Below are 20,173 nucleotides of genomic sequence, written 5' to 3'. Positions count from 1 at the left end.
ATAACAACAGTACTGTAGCCAATCACAATGGAAAGAAAGAAGGTACTCTATGGGAGCAATAACATAAATTACTCCTTTTAGAATTGATAACAATTTTTATTATACTACTTGAAAGGGGATTGTACTGCAACTAGATGAGTGATCAAGAAGACTACTTTACAAGACTATGCATGTAAAGAGCAGTAAAGGAATCTAGATTATGATATCTGGGAACTCTCTACACTAGCCTTGCAAATTTCATTTAATTATGAAATTGAGTACCAATTAAAAATAAATTTATCAGAACTTAGACAGTGTTTACTCAAATGTACTTATTTCTTTCAAGGCTAGAAATTCATAGATAATATGAAAAATTATAGAGCCAGGAAACTTTAAATCTGGTTATCCATGGCCTCCATTTTATCTTTTCCAATTATTTAATGCTTGAAATGCTGAAAATAATTGGAAAAGATAAAACGGAATGCTGGGAAAGATTGAAGGCAGAAGGAGAAAGGGACCGCAGAGGATGAGATGGTTGGATGGCATCACCGACTCAATGGACATAAGTTTGAGCAAGCTCTGGGTGCTGGTGATGGAAAGGAAAGCCTGGCATCCATGGGGTCGAGAAGAGTCAGACGCGACTGAACTGAACCGAATGCTTGAAAATTTGGGCTAATACATAAAAACTACAAAATGACTAACATATTTAAATGATATCAAGGACTTACTTCACTGGAAGGATTTAAACAATCTTCTCCAGACGCTGGAAGACAGGGACTGAAGGCGATGAGGTCGGTCTTGGGCGGCCCCTCCCCAGAGCACACCCTCTGCCGCCTCTCCTGCGAGTAAGACCAGCTCCCCACCGCGCTGGAGCACACCAGCCTGGGCTTCCCCGGCCCGCACGCGCCCTCGCTGGGCGGCGCCGAGCACCGCAGCGCCGTGTACAGCAGCAGCGTGAGCACCAACAGGCTGGACACCGCGCAGATGGCGACGATCAGGTACACGTTCACATCCACTAACGCCGTCTCTGCGCCAGCTGCACCAGACAACGCCCGCGAAGAGGCCTTGGGCGCCTGGCCGCTGTCCTCCAGCGACAGCAGCACGGTGGCCGTGGCCGTCAGCGCCGGCTCGCCGTGGTCCTTCACCAGCACCAGCAGGCGCTGGCGCGGCGCGTCCGCCTCGTCCAGGGCGCGCGTCGTGCTGATCTCGCCGGTGTACAGCCCCACGCGGAACGGGCTGCGCGCGCCACCCGCCGCCGGCTGCAGCTCGTACGACAGCCACGCGTTGTAGCCCGAGTCCGCGTCCACCGCGCGCACCTTCGCCACCACGTGGCCCGCGTCCACGGACCTCGACACCACCTGGCTCACCGCGCTGGGTCCCCCGCCTGGCCCGGGCGGCAGCAGCGCAGGCGCGTTGTCGTTCTCGTCCAGCACGAACACCTGCAGCGTCACGTTGCTGCCCAGGGGCGGCACGCCCGCGTCGCGCGCGCTCACCTGGAACTGCAGCAGCTCCAGCTCCTCGTGGTCCAGCGGCTGCAGCGCGTACACCTTGCCGCTCTCCGCGTGCACCGACACGTAGCTCGACAGCGCGCGCTCGCCCACTCGCCGCTCCACCAGCGAGTAGGTCACCAGCGCGTTCTCCTGAGCGTCCGCGTCTCGCGCCGACACGGTGAAGATGTGGCAGCCGGGCGGGTTGTTCTCCTTGACGAACACGGTGTACTCGGGCTGCGCGAACGCGGGCGCGTTGTCGTTCACGTCGGCCACCTCCACGGACACGCTGGCCGTGGCCGAGAGAGAAGGCAAGCCACCGTCCCTCGCTGTCACCACCACCTCATAGTTCGACGCACTCTCGCGGTCCAGGGCGCTGTCCAGCACTAGTGAATAGTAATTCTTGAAGGTGGACACCAGCTTGAAGGGGAAATGGGGTGGTGTGAGTGAGCAGGTCACCTGCCCATTGGCGCCGGAGTCACAGTCAGACACGCTGATCAAGGCAATGACAGTGCCCACCAGAGCGTCCTCCCGCACTGGGAGCGAGAGCGAAGTGATCCTTACCTCAGGGGTATTGTCATTCAGGTCTAGAACTTCCACCAGGACCGTGCAATGACCAGCCATGGGCGGAATCCCTTTATCAATGGCGTTAACCTGGATTTCATACTCATTATTCTCTTCAAAATCCAGTTTCCCATAAATTCTAATTTCACCTGTTTCTGGATTTATTAAAAACATACATTTCTCACTCTGTGGCAGAATCATTCTGATTCCATAGGAAATTTCTCTGTTTGGTCCTTCATCTAGATCAGAAGCGTTTAGTTGAATGATTCTGGTGCCGTTTGGGACATTTTCAAACAGCACCACTTTATAGCCAGGCTTATCAAACTCAGGAGCATTGTCATTAACATCCAGGATGGTTATTTGAATCTGAACAGTTCCTGTTAGCTGAGGTTTACCGCCATCCAGAGCGGTCAGCAACATATTATGTTCTGGTATTTCTTCTCTATCCAATGACTTCCGAAGAATGAGTTCAGGCAATATACTTTTGTCGGTTTTCGTTATTAGTTTAAGAGTAAAATACTCATTTAGACTTAACCTATAGGTCAGAAGAGAGTTTAGGCCGATATCCGCATCAGACGCGCCCTCTAGAGGAAAACGAGACTCCAAAGGAGCAGATTCAGAAATAAGTACCTTTTGTTCTCCTCTGAATACTGGCGGATTGTCGTTAATGTCCTTCACCTCCACCTCCACGTGGAACACCTGCAGCGGCCGGTCCACGATCACCTCCAGGTGGATGCTGCACTCCGCGCTCCGCCCGCACAGCTCCTCCCGGTCGATCCGAGAATTCACAAACAAAATGCCATTCTGCAGATTTACCTCCAGAAGGTCCCCGCGGCCTTTGGACGCCACCCGGAACAGGCGGGGCACCAGCTCCGCCAGCTCCAGTCCTAGGTCCTGAGCGATGCGGCCCACGAAGGTGCCGTGTTTTGCCTCCTCGGGAACCGAGTAATGGACCTGGCTGCTCCCCGACTCCCAGGCTGAGAGTAGCAAAACCGAGAGTAGCAGGCACCGAGCTTCGAAGCCTCCTCGCCAAGAAAACACCATTGCAGATAAAGGGATCTCTGAGGTGAGACTGTCAGTTTTAAGGGATAGCTCGCCTGCCAACATTTATGACCAGTCTCCCCTTCTGTAAGTATATCTTCAGTAAATTTTACCCAGCTTTCCGGTCAATATGGAGTCTATCCTATTCTGTGGATTGTTGGAATCTGGACTTGGAGACAGTTTTCCCTTTTCACCTTTTGAGTATACAGCGACATCATGTGACTGATTATGTAAGTACAAGAAAGATCCCGAGGTTCTTTTTGGTTTAGCCACTTCTTGGTTCACTTTAAATATGTTTCAACTTTTTGGATAGTTTCATGGATCATTTGCAAATACCTATTTAATATATATAATATTCTTAACAAAGCACAAATACTTCTATTATACTTCAGTTTTTAAAATAATTCTGCTTCAAAGTCTATCATAAAATAATCATTGAAATGTGGCATGTGAGAAGTTACTCATTAGCTAGCTATTGTGGAAAATAAAATGAAGAATAATATCTATCACCCCTGCCATTGGGCTTCCCAGATGACAAAGTGGTAAAGAATCCATCTGCCAGTGCAGGAGATGCAAGAGACGGGTTTGATTCCTGGGTGGGGAAGATGCCCTGAAGTAGGAAATGGCACCCCACTCCAGTACTCTTGCCTGGAAAATCCCATGGACGGAGGAGCCTGATAGGCTGCAGTTCATGGGGTCTCGAAGAGTCGGACATGACTGAGTGACTTCACTTTCACTTTTCACTTTTATGCATTGGAGAAGGAAATGGCAACCTACTCCAGAGTCCTTGCCTGGAGAATCCCAGGGATCGGGTTGCACAGAGTTGGACACGACTGAAGTGACTTAGCAGCAGCAGTAGCAGTAAAGGAGAAAATATTTCATTCATATAAATTATTTTATTCATAAATATGGCCAATATTAGAACTCATTAATATGGAAGATGTTATTTTTGGTTCCTTGATGCTCACATGTGATGACTTTTCATACAGCTGCTCTCATTCTTACAACATATTGAAAAATGAATTGTGGGTGCAGATTCTAGAATACTTTACTCTAGCAGGAGTAAAGCATTTTCATGTAAAATGTTGAGTCAAAACCTCCAAATTTCGTGTTCTGAAGTGGTAGTAGAGCACTAATCTGAAAAAGATATCATGAGATGTTGTGGAGCCCAATCTCATTGACTAAAGTCAAAAGAACATGAACTTCAAAATGACCATTTTGTGTCCCTCTATATCCTTCCTTCCAGGCCAGTTAGTAGTTATATAAAATAAGCTTCTCTTCAGAAGATCACAATGGTGACTATGATTCAAGGGAGAATCAAAATATTTCTCATAATTTTATTCAGTAATTCAAGACTAGCTTTAAGGGAAAACAGAACACAGATAGGATCCTACAGAAGTTGTAAAAAATAAAAGTAAGCATATTATTTAGAAGCTCATTTAAATTTAAATCAAAATCTTTAAACCAATAATTTCTCATTATTATTTTAACACATAATAAAGGAAACTGACATGTGAAATTTTTAAAGAGCCAGAAAATAATAACCAAGAATGATTCTACAAGTGTAAAATAACTTAAATCAACTACCACACTCACTCTGAATTAATGAAACACATATTTGAATTTTGATGCTATGGGACTATTCAAACTATCTATCACCATCAAGCTTATTCATTTTATATATTCATTTTATTCATTTTATATTCATTTTATACATTTTCAAAAATGTCAATGTACCATAATTCACAAGGAACCTTATTGTAATGTATTCAGGAGACCCAATGCATCCTCACTCACTGTTAGACATAATTAAATGATTAAACTGATAGAAAAATCCAATGTTAGCTCAATAATTAAACAATCAAACTACAAAATAGAATGAAATAACAATTTTGCATTCTACAATGTAATCTTGAAATTTAAATTAAGAATAAAAGACACTAAATTTGTAGAAATTAATCCACATAACTTGGGATTATCTAAAATGTGTATTGATTACTTATATATTATGCAATAGTAACAATCTGCAAAATTTTAACCTGGACCTAAAACATTACAATATGTTTTATATTAAATTAAAATGATGTTGAGTCATTCCAAGAAGTTAGTTTGGAAATGGGTAATATTACGTGCCCTACCTAACATTCACATTTATTTATATTTACAAACTTTCATAAATGATATGATTCATTACTTTTGAGCCTGAAATATTTTATATTTTAATCTTATTGACTAATTTGGAACAAAGAATGTTTTTAGACAATTAATATTGAGATACAAAGTTTCATAAAAAGAGGGCCAAGGATGAGCTTCAGCATGGAGTCCTTGACTATTATGCCAAGTGGTTTGCTGTGTAATTTTAAAGGGAGAATGACTTTCATCAGCTTTTCAAAAGAGGTCAGCAATTCCACCATCCTACATGTGGCTAAGAACCACTGAATTAGAAGGATGACCTAGAGACAAATGATTTTTTTCTAGAATCTTCAGATGTGGTACACGGGCATGTATATTCATGGGTATATTACATGGAAAGAAACTTTTACAAAGGCCAGCAATAAAGCATTTAAGGATAGGAAATTTAAAATGAAAGAAACTGATAAATGTCAATAGGCTTCACTTTGATAGAATTAATTTTTTCTATATAGATCAAGCCAGCAACTTAAGAAATAATGCCAACTAGCACATATTGCAGATGTTATAAGCCTATATGCATGCCTTTAGCAAGTTTGAATGATTTGATTGAGGAATATTAATAACCTTATTTGCCTAGTGACTCTGGCAGCTTTGTTCGCTTTGTTTCAGTATGTAATAGATAAATCTCTCCCCATTTCAAAGGACAAAATTACAAAATTAAAAATGGACAGAAATTTTAGTTATATTATTTCAATGAAATAAGCACACTAGGACTGCACTCTTTTACCACAAATAACATGAAAACAGGTTTTATCTTATTGGTAGAAGAAAGACTGAGGATTATTTAATGGATAATAGATGTATGATGAATGTTCAAAACCAAAAAAAAAAAAAAAGGAAATCCTTTCAGAACTAATTAACAGTGTTAAAATTTTGATACAAGTCTGAAGTGACAAAAGTCATTGATCTAATAATGTGAAAATATCAAAGCTAAAGCTTGTTTAAAAAAGCAAAGAGGATGAGTAAATTTTTAAAAATCCATAGTTATTATCTATATTAATTAGGATTAGGTGTGACGGAGTGATTTGGGTAGATGAGTTGAAAATAAGAAATTATTTCTAATAAAGTGGTGACAAAAACGTCCTTCTTTCATCTTCATTTTTTTTAACATGTTCTAACAAAACATTAGGAGAAATAGGATATTTACGGGCTAAGTAGCCTAATACTTTATATGATAAAAATTGGATATGTGTATCATTTGGCATTTCGCTAACAAATGTTTTTAAAAACGATACTCGAAGTACAAGACATCCATGAAACAAACTGGATTTTTTAAACAATTAACATAAACTTCAAGAAGAGGGGAAGGATCTATAGAACTCACCAGATCAGAATGATTTGATCCTGCCTCCTTCCTCTCTTCTTCGACTTCTCTATCCAGACCGGGAGGTAGGCTGGGGCTGAAGGCCATGAGGTCGGTCTTGAGCGGCCCCTCCCCAGAGCACACCCTCTGCCGCCTCTCCTGCGAGTAAGACCAGCTCCCCACCGCGCTGGAGCACACCAGCCTGGGCTTCCCCGGCCCGCACGCGCCCTCGCTGGGCGGCGCCGAGCACCGCAGCGCCGTGTACAGCAGCAGCGTGAGCACCAACAGGCTGGACACCGCGCAGATGGCGACGATCAGGTACACGTTCACATCCACTAACGCCGTCTCTGCGCCAGCCGCGCCAGACAACGCCCGCGAAGAGGCCTTGGGCGCCTGGCCGCTGTCCTCCAGCGACAGCAGCACGGTGGCCGTGGCCGTCAGCGCCGGCTCGCCGTGGTCCTTCACCAGCACCAGCAGGCGCTGGCGCGGCGCGTCCGCCTCGTCCAGGGCGCGCGTCGTGCTGATCTCGCCGGTGTACAGCCCCACGCGGAACGGGCTGCGCGCGCCACCCGCCGCCGGCTGCAGCTCGTACGACAGCCACGCGTTGTAGCCCGAGTCCGCGTCCACCGCGCGCACCTTCGCCACCACGTGGCCCGCCTCCACGGACCTCGACACCACCTGGCTCACCGCGCTGGGTCCTCCGCCTGGCCTGGGCGGCAGCAGCGCAGGCGCGTTGTCGTTCTCGTCCAGCACGAACACCTGCAGCGTCACGTTGCTGCCCAGGGGCGGCACGCCCGCGTCGCGCGCGCTCACCTGGAACTGCAGCAGCTCCAGCTCCTCGTGGTCCAGCGGCTGCAGCGCGTACACCTTGCCGCTCTCCGCGTGCACCGACACGTAGCTCGACAGCGCGCGCTCGCCCACCCGCCGCTCCACCAGCGAGTAGGACACCAGCGCGTTCTCCTGAGCGTCCGCGTCTCGCGCCGACACGGTGAAGATGTGGCAGCCAGGAGGGTTGTTCTCCTTCACGAACACCGTGTACTCGGGCTGCGCGAACGCGGGCGCGTTGTCGTTCACGTCGGCCACCTCCACGGACACGCTCGCGGTGGCGGACAGCGAAGGCGAGCCCCCGTCCCGCGCTGTCACCACCAACTTATAGACAGACACGCTCTCACGATCCAGGCTGCCGTCCAGCAATAGTGAATAGTAGTTCTTGAACGTGGACACGATCTTGAAGGGGATGTTGGGCGTTAGAAAGCAGGTTACCTGTCCATTGTCGCCAGAGTCTCGATCAGATACACTGATCAGCGCAATGACAGTGCTTGGCTGAGTGTCCTCTCGTACTGGTAGAGACAGGGAAGTGACAGTGATTTCAGGGGCGTTATCATTGGCATCTAAGATTTCAACCCAGACTGTGCAGTGACCTGCCATTGGGGGATTCCCCTTATCTGTGGCCTGTACTTCAATTTCATAAAACTTGTTTTCTTCATAGTCTAAAGTTCCATTGACCTTCACTTCTCCGTTATTTTCATCGAGTGTAAATAAAGGTTTTCCATTGGGCTTAATTGACATTAAGGAGTATGTCACCTCCCCGTTGACTCCTTCATCTTGATCTGTGGCATTTAACTGTATCACAAGAGTTTCTTTAGCTGCGTTTTCCATCAGTCTCACCTTGTATTCTGATTGTTCAAATTCCGGATCATTGTCGTTAATATCCAAGACGCGGATGAAGAGTTGAACAGTGCCAGTGAGCTCCGGTTTCCCTCCATCTGCAGCCGTCAGTAGTAAATTAAATTCCGGAGTTTTCTCTCTGTCTAAAGACTTCTTTAACGTAAGTGACAGTTTCTTAGTCGGCTTACTATTTATTGGTAATTCTAAAGAAAAGTACTCATTTTTACTTAGTCTGTAGGTCAATTGAGCATTCTCTCCTATATCCGCATCAGAAGCTCCCTCTAGAGGAAAACGAGAGTCAGGTTGTTTAGATTCATAAATCAGCAGCTTTTGTTCTCTGAGAGAGAACACAGGCGGGTTGTCGTTAATGTCCTTCACCTCCACCTCCACATGGAACACCTGCAGCGGCCGGTCCACGATCACCTCCAGGTGGATGCTGCACTCCGCTCTCCGCCCGCACAGCTCCTCCCGGTCGATCCGAGAATTCACAAACAAAATGCCATTCTGCAGATTTACTTCCAGAAGGTCCCCGCGGCCTTTGGACGCCACCCGGAACAGGCGGGGCACCAGCTCCGCCAACTCCAGTCCCAGATCCTGGGCGATGCGACCCACGAAGGTGCCGTGTTTGGCCTCCTCAGGGACGGAGTAGTGGACCTGGCCGCTCCCTGCCTCCCAAGCTGCGAGGAGCAGAAGCGACAGCAGCAGTCGCCCATTGCCCAATCCACTTCTTTGAGTCGCGGACATCTCATATACTGACTTCCAAAATACGATACTTTACACTTACAGTACCATAGACTCGAATTCCCGGTTAAATATCTTGCTGAATCTTTGAGAAGTTTCAAAGGATCCTTTAACGGTAGCATCCGGCATGACGGAGTCTTTAAATGGGGAGTTCCTGGCAGCTCAGACTAACCCTTGAATGAACTACTTCCTCCAAGTAAAGAGCGACACCTTGTGCCTGAAATTGTGAGTATTGTACCGTACATCCAACACCACAGAATTGTACTTGAAGAGAAAAAAAGAAGTTCACGTGTTTCAAGCTATTTTATACCCTAAATATTTCCAAAGTGCTTATTTGTGGAACATTCAGATTTTAAGTCATATTGAAATTGATGGTATATGGAAAATGGTGCTTTTTTCTTGATTAACGTCAAACTGAAATGTTTGTTCCTATGTTTGATTTAGAGCTCTTTTACTTATCTACACGTATACACACACCGAGAGAGACAGAGAAAGATCAATTCTATAGGTAGCCTTATGAAAAAAAGAGTCAAACATTTCCTCATATAAAAATTGTTTTACTTCTAGTTTCTCTTGATACTTCAGCTGCTAGTAAACTCAAAGACAAATTTGAAACTTTAATAACAATTCTTTAGTCTTTAAGCCTACATATTGTATTTTTATCTATGTGCACTATGTGTACTTGCTTTTGATTTATATTTTTCTTTAGCTCTAATTCTTCATTGGTATTTACATTTAATTGTGTACCTGTTACAAGAAACTTTATATCCACTAAAGAACAACCAGGAAAACAAAAATATATTCCAAATTTTGTGATTTAAGACATGAAATTCACAAAAGTCTATTGATGTAAATGAAATTTTTATATGGCATATATGATTTCTCATGTAAGCTGCATTGCTAACAATATAATAACAGGTATAAAAATGGTTACTTTGTTACTTTATGTAATGGTGTCAGTATATGAAAGACTACTTCTTTCATAGTAAACTTTTTTACCATTCAATGAAATTAAAATCACCATGAAAACTTCTGTGCCATATTGGTATTTCCTCTCAACAACATTGGCTTTTATATATTTATCAAGATATAGTCATGAAAATAGTTGACCTATTTCTTCTTTTAAAAAAATTCTGGGTTTGAGGTTGTAAATTTATCCAAAATAAGGGAAATTATTTTTAAACACTTTTCCTCTAAGTGCCTAATATTGTGCTAAAGAAAAGAGAAAATAATCGATTTAACCAAAAACTAAATGACCTCAGTGTTAATGGAAATTCAATTTCATAAGATATCAACTAGAAAATTGGAACTGATGTGTATTTTCATGGCCTGAAGTTGCACTTTAGTTACATGTCCTTTATTGTTTCATATTACTTTGGGATTTGAGTAAGGAAAAAAGGGTACAGTGAAAGCTGAGAGAAGAAAGTGATTCAGGATAAATATCATTCTAGCTTGAGTATTTTGTTGTACAGTTTTGATGGTTCATATCCAATCTAAAAATATTACAGTAAAAAATTGCTAGTATATTTACTTTTATGTTAATATTTTCTTTTATCTTGAATACACACGTATGTTCTATTGCTAATTTCAAATCTTATTTCATTTATTTCAAGTTTGTTCTTTTCCCAACATTATTATTCTGCTAGAACTGTCTTTAAAGTAAATTTAAAATTCCTTTTTAAAAAACAAACAAAACAGACTGATAACTATTTATGACACTGAATTCTGTTATGCATCTATTAATAGAAAACAACCAGTCAAATAGGCCTAATTTCAAAGTATACCATTAGGCTAGAGAACAGTAGATCTAACATGATATTTGAAGCCTGTCAGATTTGGCAGAAGAAAGAAGCAACAGACTTCCAACCACTTCCCCAAGGAAACTTGGGATTGAGATGTTACATTCAACGTGAAGTTTTTAAAGGTAGAGAAATAAATATGAGAAAGTTTATCTGAGAGATTATATTACATGTCTAAATTCAAACCACGTTACACAAGTATATTAAGTGACACTGGAAGAACACCAAGTCATAAAGGAGTTGGATATACTGTATGAACCAATGTCACATCCATTGCATTTTGGCTGTGATACTTCAGATTTCATCATCTCAACTAGCTCCTATAGAATAGATTATTATATCTTTGAACTTATCTTTGGGGATGGGCCTGAGATCTGGTAATAGGCTGGTGCCAAGAAATCACATCTATATAACATGTTAACATTGATTTTGTAAGATTGACTGAAAAGATTAAGGAACTTTGACCCTGACCTTTTCAAAATCAATCTGCTTAGTCTTAAATTCCAGCTGTAGGTCCTGCTAGTCAAGTGTTAAGAGTGCATGGTGTAATGTTCTGCCAGTCCTCATCATCCACTAATATTCCATAATAGATCTAGTACTACTATTTATTGAAAACATAGAACCAAAAATAAATCTTGAAGCCACTCTTGGAAACCAGTAGGTTTTTCAAAACTAATGGGTTAGAAGTACCATTCAGCATTGTATCTACAAAACTACAGAATATAAGCAGTGATGTTCACTCTGTGCTATCATGACTCATTGAAATATACAGTTATTTGATCACAGATTATTTGTTCAGTTGGCACAATCTCTCAGGCAACAGTAAGACTGAAGAAGAATGGATTCTGAAAGACCTATGCACATTCAAATATTTTTATGGGAAATATACATCTTTAAAGCTATTCCTAAAGTATACAATTTTGGAAACACTTACTGATCCTTCACTAGTATTCAATTCAGTTCAGTTCAGTCACTCAGTCATGTACAACTCTTTGCAACTCCATGAACTGCAGCACGCCAGGCCTCCCTGTCCATCACCAACTCCAGGAGTTTATTCAAACTCATGTCCATCGAGTCACTGGTGCCATCCAGCCATCTCATCCTCTGTCGTCCCCTTCTCCTCCTGCCCCCAATCCCTCCCAGCATCAGGGTCCTTTCCAATGAGTCAACTCTTTGCATGAGGTGGCCAAAGTATTGGAGTTTCAGCTTCAGCATCAGTCCTTCCAATGAACACCCAGGACTGATCTCCTTTAGGATGGACTGGTTGGATCTCCTTGCAGTCCAAGGGACTCTCAAGAGTCTTCTCCAACACCACAGTTCAAAAGCATCAATTTTTCGGCACTCAGCTTTCTTCACAGTCCAACTCTCATATCCATACATGACTACTGGAAAAACCATAGCTTTGACTAGACGGACCTTTGTTGTCTCTGCTTTTTAATATGCTGTCTAGGTTGGTCATAACTTTCCTTCCAAGGAGTAAGTGTCTTTTCATTTCATGGCTGCAATCACCATCTGCAGTGATTTTGAAGCCCCAAAAATAAAGTCTGACACTGTTTCCACTGTTTCCCAATCTATTTCACATGAAGTGATGGGACGAGATGCCATGATCTTAGTTTTCTGAATGTTGAGTTTTAAACCAACTTTTTCACTTTCCTCTTTCATTTTCATCAAGAGGCTTTTTAGTTCCTCTTCACTTTCTGCCATAAGGGTAGTGTCATCTGCATATCTGAGGTTATTGATATTTCTCCCAGCAATCTTGATTCCAGCTTGTGCTTCTTCCAGCCCAGTGTTTCTCATGATGTACTCTGCATATAAGTTAAATAAACAGAGTGACAATATACAGCCTTGATGTACTCCTTTTCCTATTTGGAACCAGTCTGTTGTTCCATGTCCAGTTCTAACTGTTGCTTCCTGACCTGCATACAGGTTTCTCAAGAGGCAGATCAGGTGGTCTGGTATTCCCATCTCTCTCAGAACCTTCCACAGTTTATTGTGATCCACACAGTCAAAGGCTTTGGTGTAGCCAATAAAGCAGAAATAGATGTTTTTCTGGAACTCTCTTGCTTTTTTGATGATCCAGCGGATGTTGGCAATTTGATCTCTGGTTCCTCTGCCTTTTCTAAAACCAGCTTGAACATCTGGAAGTTCACGGTTCATGTATTGCTGAAGCCTGGCTTGGAGAATTCTGAGCATTACTTTACTATCATGTGAGATGAATGCCATTGTGCAGTAGTTTGAGCTTTCTTTGGGATTGGAATGAAAACACATTTTTCAGTCCTGTGGCCACTGCTGAGTTTTCCAAATTTGCTGTCATTTTTAGTGCAGCACTTTCACAGCTTCATCTTTCAGGATTTGAAATAGCTCAACTGGAATTCCATCACCTCCACTAGCTTTGTTCATAGTGATGCTTTCTAAGGCCCACTTGACTTCACACTCCAGGATGTCTGGCTCTAGGTGAGTAATCACACCATCATGATTATCTGGGTCATGAAGATCTTTTTTGTACAGTTCTTCTGTGCATTCTTGCCACCTCTTCTTAATATCTCCTGCTTCTGTTAGGTCCATACCATTTCTGTCCTTTATTGTGCCCATCTTTGCATGAAATGTTCCCTTGGTATCTCTAATTTTCTTGAAGAGATCTCCAGTCTTTCCCATTTTGTTGCTTTCCTCTATTTCTTTGCTTTGATCACTAAGGAAGGCTTTCTTATCTCTACTTGCTATGCTTTGGAACTCTGCATTCCAATGAGAATATCTTTCCTTTTCTCCTTTGCTTTTCACTGGTATTCAGGATCCAAGAAATAAGCATATTACCACTTATATGTGTCAAAACATAATTATTACTGTATTAGTGTAAAAAGGATACATATATATATATGTGTATATATATATATATATATATATATATAATTTGGGTTTGGTGTTCTGCAAGAATGTAGCAGAGCACAGTCTTCTGCTTTTCCATATATATTAAATGATTTTGCTTATTTATATCACTTCCAAACAAGTGATTAACAGTGCTTATTGGACAATGCTTAATTATTAGTAATGTAAATCTCCTATCTCAATATGGCATTGACTAAGACAAATGTTAATGATGACCATGAACATTCTGAGAAAATAATCACTTAGCAACATTAAAAACACTTTAATTCCTATCTCAGTTATGGTATTGTACATGAAGATAATCATGGAGGTTTTTTTCCTAAGTAAAACAGAAAGGAGAATTAACATGTATATAGCTTGTGCTTGATTTTTCTAGCCAGAACTATGGTCGGATGGCATCACCAACTCAATGGACATGAGTTTAAGCAGACTGGGAGACTGTGAAGGACAGGGAAGCCTGGTGTGCTGCTGTCCATGGGGTTGCAAAGAGTCAGACACAACTGAGCACTTGAACATTAGATGAAAGATTTACTCTAAAAAGTTATACAGTTAATAAAAGAATGGCTCTTAAATCTAAGAGATGTGCATTTGAATATCATCTCCATCATATATTAACTGGATGGCAGTGGACAAGACAGACAAGCATCTCACCATCTCTTATCTAATCTTTAGAACTTGGATAGTTGAATGTCCGTTATAAGTTGCTATAAGATTTAAACAAAATTATTTAAGCCCTTTATACCATATCTTACAAATAGAAATATCTCAAATAGTGGTGGTTGATTATAGTTAGTGACCAATGTTGTATCCTTGACTCTTGTAGTCTATAGCTGCGGATGAAGAAGATTCCAGTGCCATAAATCAAGATATGACTTTTCCTTTTCTGAAGATTTCCTAATGTTCCTCTTTATGGAAATCATCCTACTTTCTGGGTAGAAAATAGCTATCTCAGAATTTCTATTAACTTTACCCTATCTATAATGTGGTTCTCCACCTACATGTAAATATATCATATATAATTTATTTCTCCATATCATACAATTACAGAATCACTAGTTTGCACAACTGAGTCAAAAAGAACAAAATCAACTTCCTCATTATTTGATTCATACCCTTACAGCTCTAATTTCAAGTTCTCTGTGACCTCTTTAGGGAAAACCATTCACATGAATATAGCATTGGAGCAAAAAGAAATTTGTATCAAATGTATCTGAAGTACACAATGTTTAAAAATATTTTAAGTACACAATGTTAAATTTTGAAATATTGTCAACAACACTAGTCAACACTAGCCTTTATAGATATTCCATGGTTATCAGGCTTAAGTTATTTAAGGCAATGTTATTTTGAAGTCCAAGCATCTTGGTGAACACGGACAGAAGTATCACAGTTCTACATATATGAGAAGACATTTTTGAAACTCAAAGCACAAAGGAGTATGAATTTTCCCACAACCTCATTATAGGTACCATGAATGCAAGAAATAGAATTATAATCAATGCTCAAATAAATCTTCCAAATAAAAATCAGCAAATTAATGTGGAGGAGAGCAGCAAGCCACCAGGCAATTAGCAAACCCATCATTATATTAGAAAAAAAAATTTTGTTTGTATATCTCAAGCATCTGAAGACTATGAAGAAAAGGAGTTTAAATCATGAAGGGATTAAAGGCAAAAAAAGTAAAATCATACCCAAAAGAAAGGCTAAAATTCTACCTACTTTATGAAAGAAGCGTGCTATTGATTATAAAGAAATGATTTATAAAATTAAGCCACCTTGACAGCCCATGCCTGACAGTAATACACAAACTTATAGGGAGGTAAGAATTCTAACACGTATAAACTCAAATTAACCAAATTATGGAAATATGAATTATTATGGAAATTTTGAAGGCACACACACGAGTGGAGGGCACCAAATAGAATAGAATTTTTAAAAATGAATAGGAAGAATGAACTTGCAGCAGAATTGAGAAGTAGAATATTTGAGCCTCACCCACATGCTCCATTTCCATCAGTGATACTTTCCTTCTTGGTTGACTTAGCCTTGCTCATTTACAGGAAGCTGTGACAGTCTACTTCATTATTACTATTATTAGTATTTCCAACAATTAAATAATATTCTCAAGTGTATTTAAGAAGATTGTGGAGAAAAGAAGTAAAAATGACTGGACTTCCATTGTTCTTTAGAATAAACCATCACAAGAAAAAGACAACAAATATTTCAAGCAATGGACTTAGAGTAATTTGTTGGTGAACTACTATATGATTGACATTAATAGGCATGATACATCCCAGAATTACTGTACTTACATTCTCGCAAAACTCCTGTTGGTCTCCAATACCTCCAGAATTCAAACCTGGGGGAACACTAGGACTGAAGGCGATGAGGTCGGTCTTGGGCGGCCCCTCCCCAGAGCACACCCTCTGCCGCCTCTCCTGTGAGTAAGACCAGCTCCCCACCGCGCTGGAGCACACCAGCCTGGGCTTCCCCGGCCCGCACGCGCCCTCGCTGGGCGGCGCCGAGCACCGCAGCGCCGTGTACAGCAGCAGCGTGAGCACCAACAGGCTGGACACCGCGCAGATGGCGACGATCAGGTACACGTTCACATCCACTAACGCCGTCTCTGCGCCAGCTGCACCAGACAACGCCCGCGAAGAGGCCTTGGGCGCCTGGCCGCTGTCCTCCAGCGACAGCAGCACGGTGGCCGTGGCCGTCAGCGCCGGCTCGCCGTGGTCCTTCACCAGCACCAGCAGGCGCTGGCGCGGCGCGTCCGCCTCGTCCAGGGCGCGCGTCGTGCTGATCTCGCCGGTGTACAGCCCCACGCGGAACGGGCTGCGCGCGCCACCCGCCGCCGGCTGCAGCTCGTACGACAGCCACGCGTTGTAGCCCGAGTCCGCGTCCACCGCGCGCACCTTCGCCACCACGTGGCCCGCGTCCACGGACCTCGACACCACCTGGCTCACCGCGCTGGGTCCCCCGCCTGGCCCGGGCGGCAGCAGCGCAGGCGCGTTGTCGTTCTCGTCCAGCACGAACACCTGCAGCGTCACGTTGCTGCCCAGGGGCGGCACGCCCGCGTCGCGCGCGCTCACCTGGAACTGCAGCAGCTCCAGCTCCTCGTGGTCCAGCGGCTGCAGCGCGTACACCTTGCCGCTCTCCGCGTGCACCGACACGTAGCTCGACAGCGCGCGCTCGCCCACCCGCCGCTCCACCAGCGAGTAGGACACCAGTGCGTTCTCCTGCGCGTCCGCGTCCCGCGCAGACACGGTGAAGATGTGGCAGCCGGGCGGGTTGTTCTCCTTCACGAACACCGTGTACTCGGGCTGCGCGAACGCAGGCGCGTTGTCGTTCACGTCGGCCACCTCCACGGACACGCTCGCGGTGGCGGACAGCGAAGGCGAGCCCCCGTCCTTCGCGATCAGTGCTAGAGCATATTCTGACACTTTCTCTCTGTCCAGGGAACTGTCCAGCACTAGTGAATAGTAATTCTTGAAGGTGGACACCAGTTTGAAGGGGACGTGGGGTGTTAGTGAGCAGGTCACCTGGGCATTGCTACCAATGTCACGGTCAGTTACACTGATTAGAGTGATGACGGTCCCTAGTGGAGCATCCTCTGGAATAGAAAGCAACAGTGAAGTCACTAGTAACTCCGGAGCATTATCATTGATGTCCAAGACTTCTATCAAAACTGTGCAGTGACCAAACATTGGAGGATTTCCCTTGTCAACTGCTTCTATTTGAAGTTTCCATAATTTAGTTTCTTCAAAATCTATTTTTCCATTTACTCTTATTTCTCCGCTGTTTGAATCTATGCGAAAAGAGGCTTCTTTGTTAGTGGAAACATCAGTTGCAAAGGAATAAAGAATGTGGCCATTTGAACCCTCGTCCAAATCTGAGGCGTTAAGTCTAATAACCAGTGTGCCATTTCTTGCATTTTCCAGTAATTTTATACGGTGAACTGCTTTGTCAAAAACTGGGGCGTTGTCATTTGCATCCAGCACTGTGATGTTTATCTTTACAGTGCCTGTCAGTTCAGGTTTGCCCCCATCCGTTGCTTTGAGCACCAAGAGAAGCTCTGAAGCGACTTCTCTGTCTAAACGTTTTTTAAGTACTAGTTCGAGCGGTTTTACCTGCTCATCGTTGCTCGGTACTTCCAGGGAGAAATACTCGTTGGGGGTCAGTCTGTAAGTCAACAGAGCGTTCTCGCCGATATCTGCATCGGAGGCGCCCTCTAGTGAAAAACGAGATTCAAGAGCCCTAGCTTCTGAAATAAAGAGATTTCTGTGTGTCGCTGGGAACACAGGCGGGTTGTCGTTAATGTCCTTCACCTCCACCTCCACGTGGAACACCTGCAGCGGCCGGTCCACGATCACCTCCAGGTAGATGCTGCACTCCGCGCTCCGCCCGCACAGCTCCTCCCGGTCGATCCGAGAATTCACAAACAAAATGCCATTCTGCAGATTTACCTCCAGAAGGTCCCCGCGGCCTTTGGATGCCACCCGGAACAGGCGGGGCACCAGCTCCGCCAGCTCCAGCCCGAGGTCCTGGGCGATGCGGCCCACGAAGGTGCCGTGTTTGGCCTCCTCGGAGACTGAGTAGTGGACATGATTGCTCCCAGTTTCCCAGGCCGCGAGAAGCAGAAGTGAGAGCAGGAGGCGCCGGGCTCCCGGGCCACCAGATCCTGAAGCTAACATCGCTCCTGGTTAGTAAATCACATTTCCTGAGTAGAAATACGTAGTCCTTTCGAGATCTTTGAGTCTTAGTCCTGACATCCCAACTAATCTTAACAATATGGGTGTGTGTATAGTCTTTAAAGCACCGGAACAGTGATGGGTCTTTCTGTTCCGGGAATAATCTTTACTTTTTTCCGTTCAAACAATCCTCTCCTTGGAGAACAACGACATCCTGTGGGTCAAAGTGGAAGTGCGTTTGGCGTTCATACTATTTCTTTCACTTATTTGACTTCTTTCTTGATTCCTTCTTATTAGTCTGTTTTTGTCAGCCTTTAGTTCTTTCATTCCTTGTGTGTGACCACTAACTCTTTAAAGGTGGTTTGGTTTTAGAAGTTAGAATTCCAAGAAGAATTCTATTTTTTATATAGACATCTAAGAGAACATACTACTGCACTATTATGTATATGATGATGAAAAAAAATCCATGTTTGTAAGTTACTAGTGATAGTTTTTTAAAGACTTTCAGAACTTGATAATTTTGAATGGCCTCTTACTAAGTTTATTTAATTGCTAACGCTATAATTTTCTATTGCTTAAACCTTATACTGTGTTAAATTACTCTAAACATTTAGTCCAGTTGTGTACAAGATAATTCAAAATGCCAATTCTGTTACCTTCTCAACATGATGATGTTTCGAATCAGTGCTAATATGCAAGCTACTTCTAAGTTATCCAAAAACTTATTTGCTCTGATGCTAATGAATTTACCAAATACTGACTCCTGGAAATATGAAACATATTTATCTTTGTCTCATTTAAAAGTTTTTTTTCCAATTACTAGATCTGCCCAGGGTGAATGTTGTCATTTCCATCCTGAATGACAACTTAAATTTGTGTTATATCCACTGTTGTTTTTAAAAATAACCTTCCTAATCCCCCCTAAAACCATACTGATCAGAAATCCAAATTGTATTTGTCACTTTGTTCATACCCATTTTATTCCAAAATTGGCTTAAGGAGACTAGGGTGTAAAGAGCATTCTAAATATCATGTAATCACTCAATTTTGTTTTCCTCTTTTATCTCATTTTTTTAAACAATGAAATTTGCCTAACAATTATTCATCAATTGCAATAAAGCTTATCAGTGTTGTCTTAGAAAAAAATATTTTAATCATTCTCAAGTTAGTTAAGGAGCCAACTATCCAATATTTGAAATCTTTCCAGAAAGAGGACAGTCATTTGGAAAATCCCATTTCTCTCCTTAAAAAAATTATAAGTAGTTATCCAAAGAAATCTCACATTTCATGTAAAAGTGAGCTACAATATCTATTCTGAACACTTTATAAAATAGTGAGTCAATAATTATAGATCTATGCCAAAGATTTTTCATTCTAATTACTTCTCTTTTATTAATTGTGGAAACCATAAATTCAAGACCAACATATTTACCTAAAAGACAGCAGGAAAATTTTAGCATATAGGTGTGACTAAATTCAGAAAGAGATATGACAAGGAAACAAACCCCTGCATGTTTGCTGATAGAAATGCTCCAGTTCCTATGAGAATGACTCCATGCTGAAAATCTGTTCCACTTTTGGCTTAAAGAGTTGTTTCATTGATTAAAAACATATGAAAGATAGCTTTTAAAGCTCCCACATTCCAAGGCTATCATATAGCTAACTTACTACAGTATATTAATAAACCTGTGGGTTCTTCATTCATCTTTAAACAGGCTATCACAAATACTAAGCCATTGAGAGTCGGGGATACTAATAATTTGCCTCATTTTAATGCCATCTAATACAGAGCATGTTAAACAGAGTTATAAAAATAAGGTGTTA

General features: G+C 42.6%; 1 protein-coding gene across 6 annotated transcripts in view; it reads right to left on the bottom strand.

Moving 5' to 3' along the window:
* The window catches only part of LOC110148446 (protocadherin alpha-C2), a 187,734-nt gene that overhangs the window by 117,896 nt on the left and 49,665 nt on the right, over positions 1-20,173 (bottom strand). Inside the window, exon 1 of one of the 6 annotated variants that reach the window (XM_020910454.2) lies at positions 15,971-18,506. The exons of 3 other annotated variants lie outside the window; for them this stretch is intronic. In XM_020910454.2, the coding sequence (XP_020766113.2) occupies positions 15,971-18,352 (2,382 nt within the window). In that variant the 5' untranslated portion in view covers positions 18,353-18,506. Of the gene's footprint in view, positions 1-707; positions 3,081-6,588; positions 9,298-15,970; positions 18,507-20,173 lie in introns of those variants that run through there. 2 more of the 6 variants (XM_020910453.2, XM_070465500.1) reach the window with 2 other exon arrangements.

Source organism: Odocoileus virginianus, chromosome 3 (genome assembly GCF_023699985.2).
Source record: "Odocoileus virginianus isolate 20LAN1187 ecotype Illinois chromosome 3, Ovbor_1.2, whole genome shotgun sequence".
NCBI lineage: Eukaryota > Metazoa > Chordata > Mammalia > Artiodactyla > Cervidae > Odocoileus > Odocoileus virginianus.
This window is presented reverse-complemented; position numbering and strand designations above follow the sequence as displayed.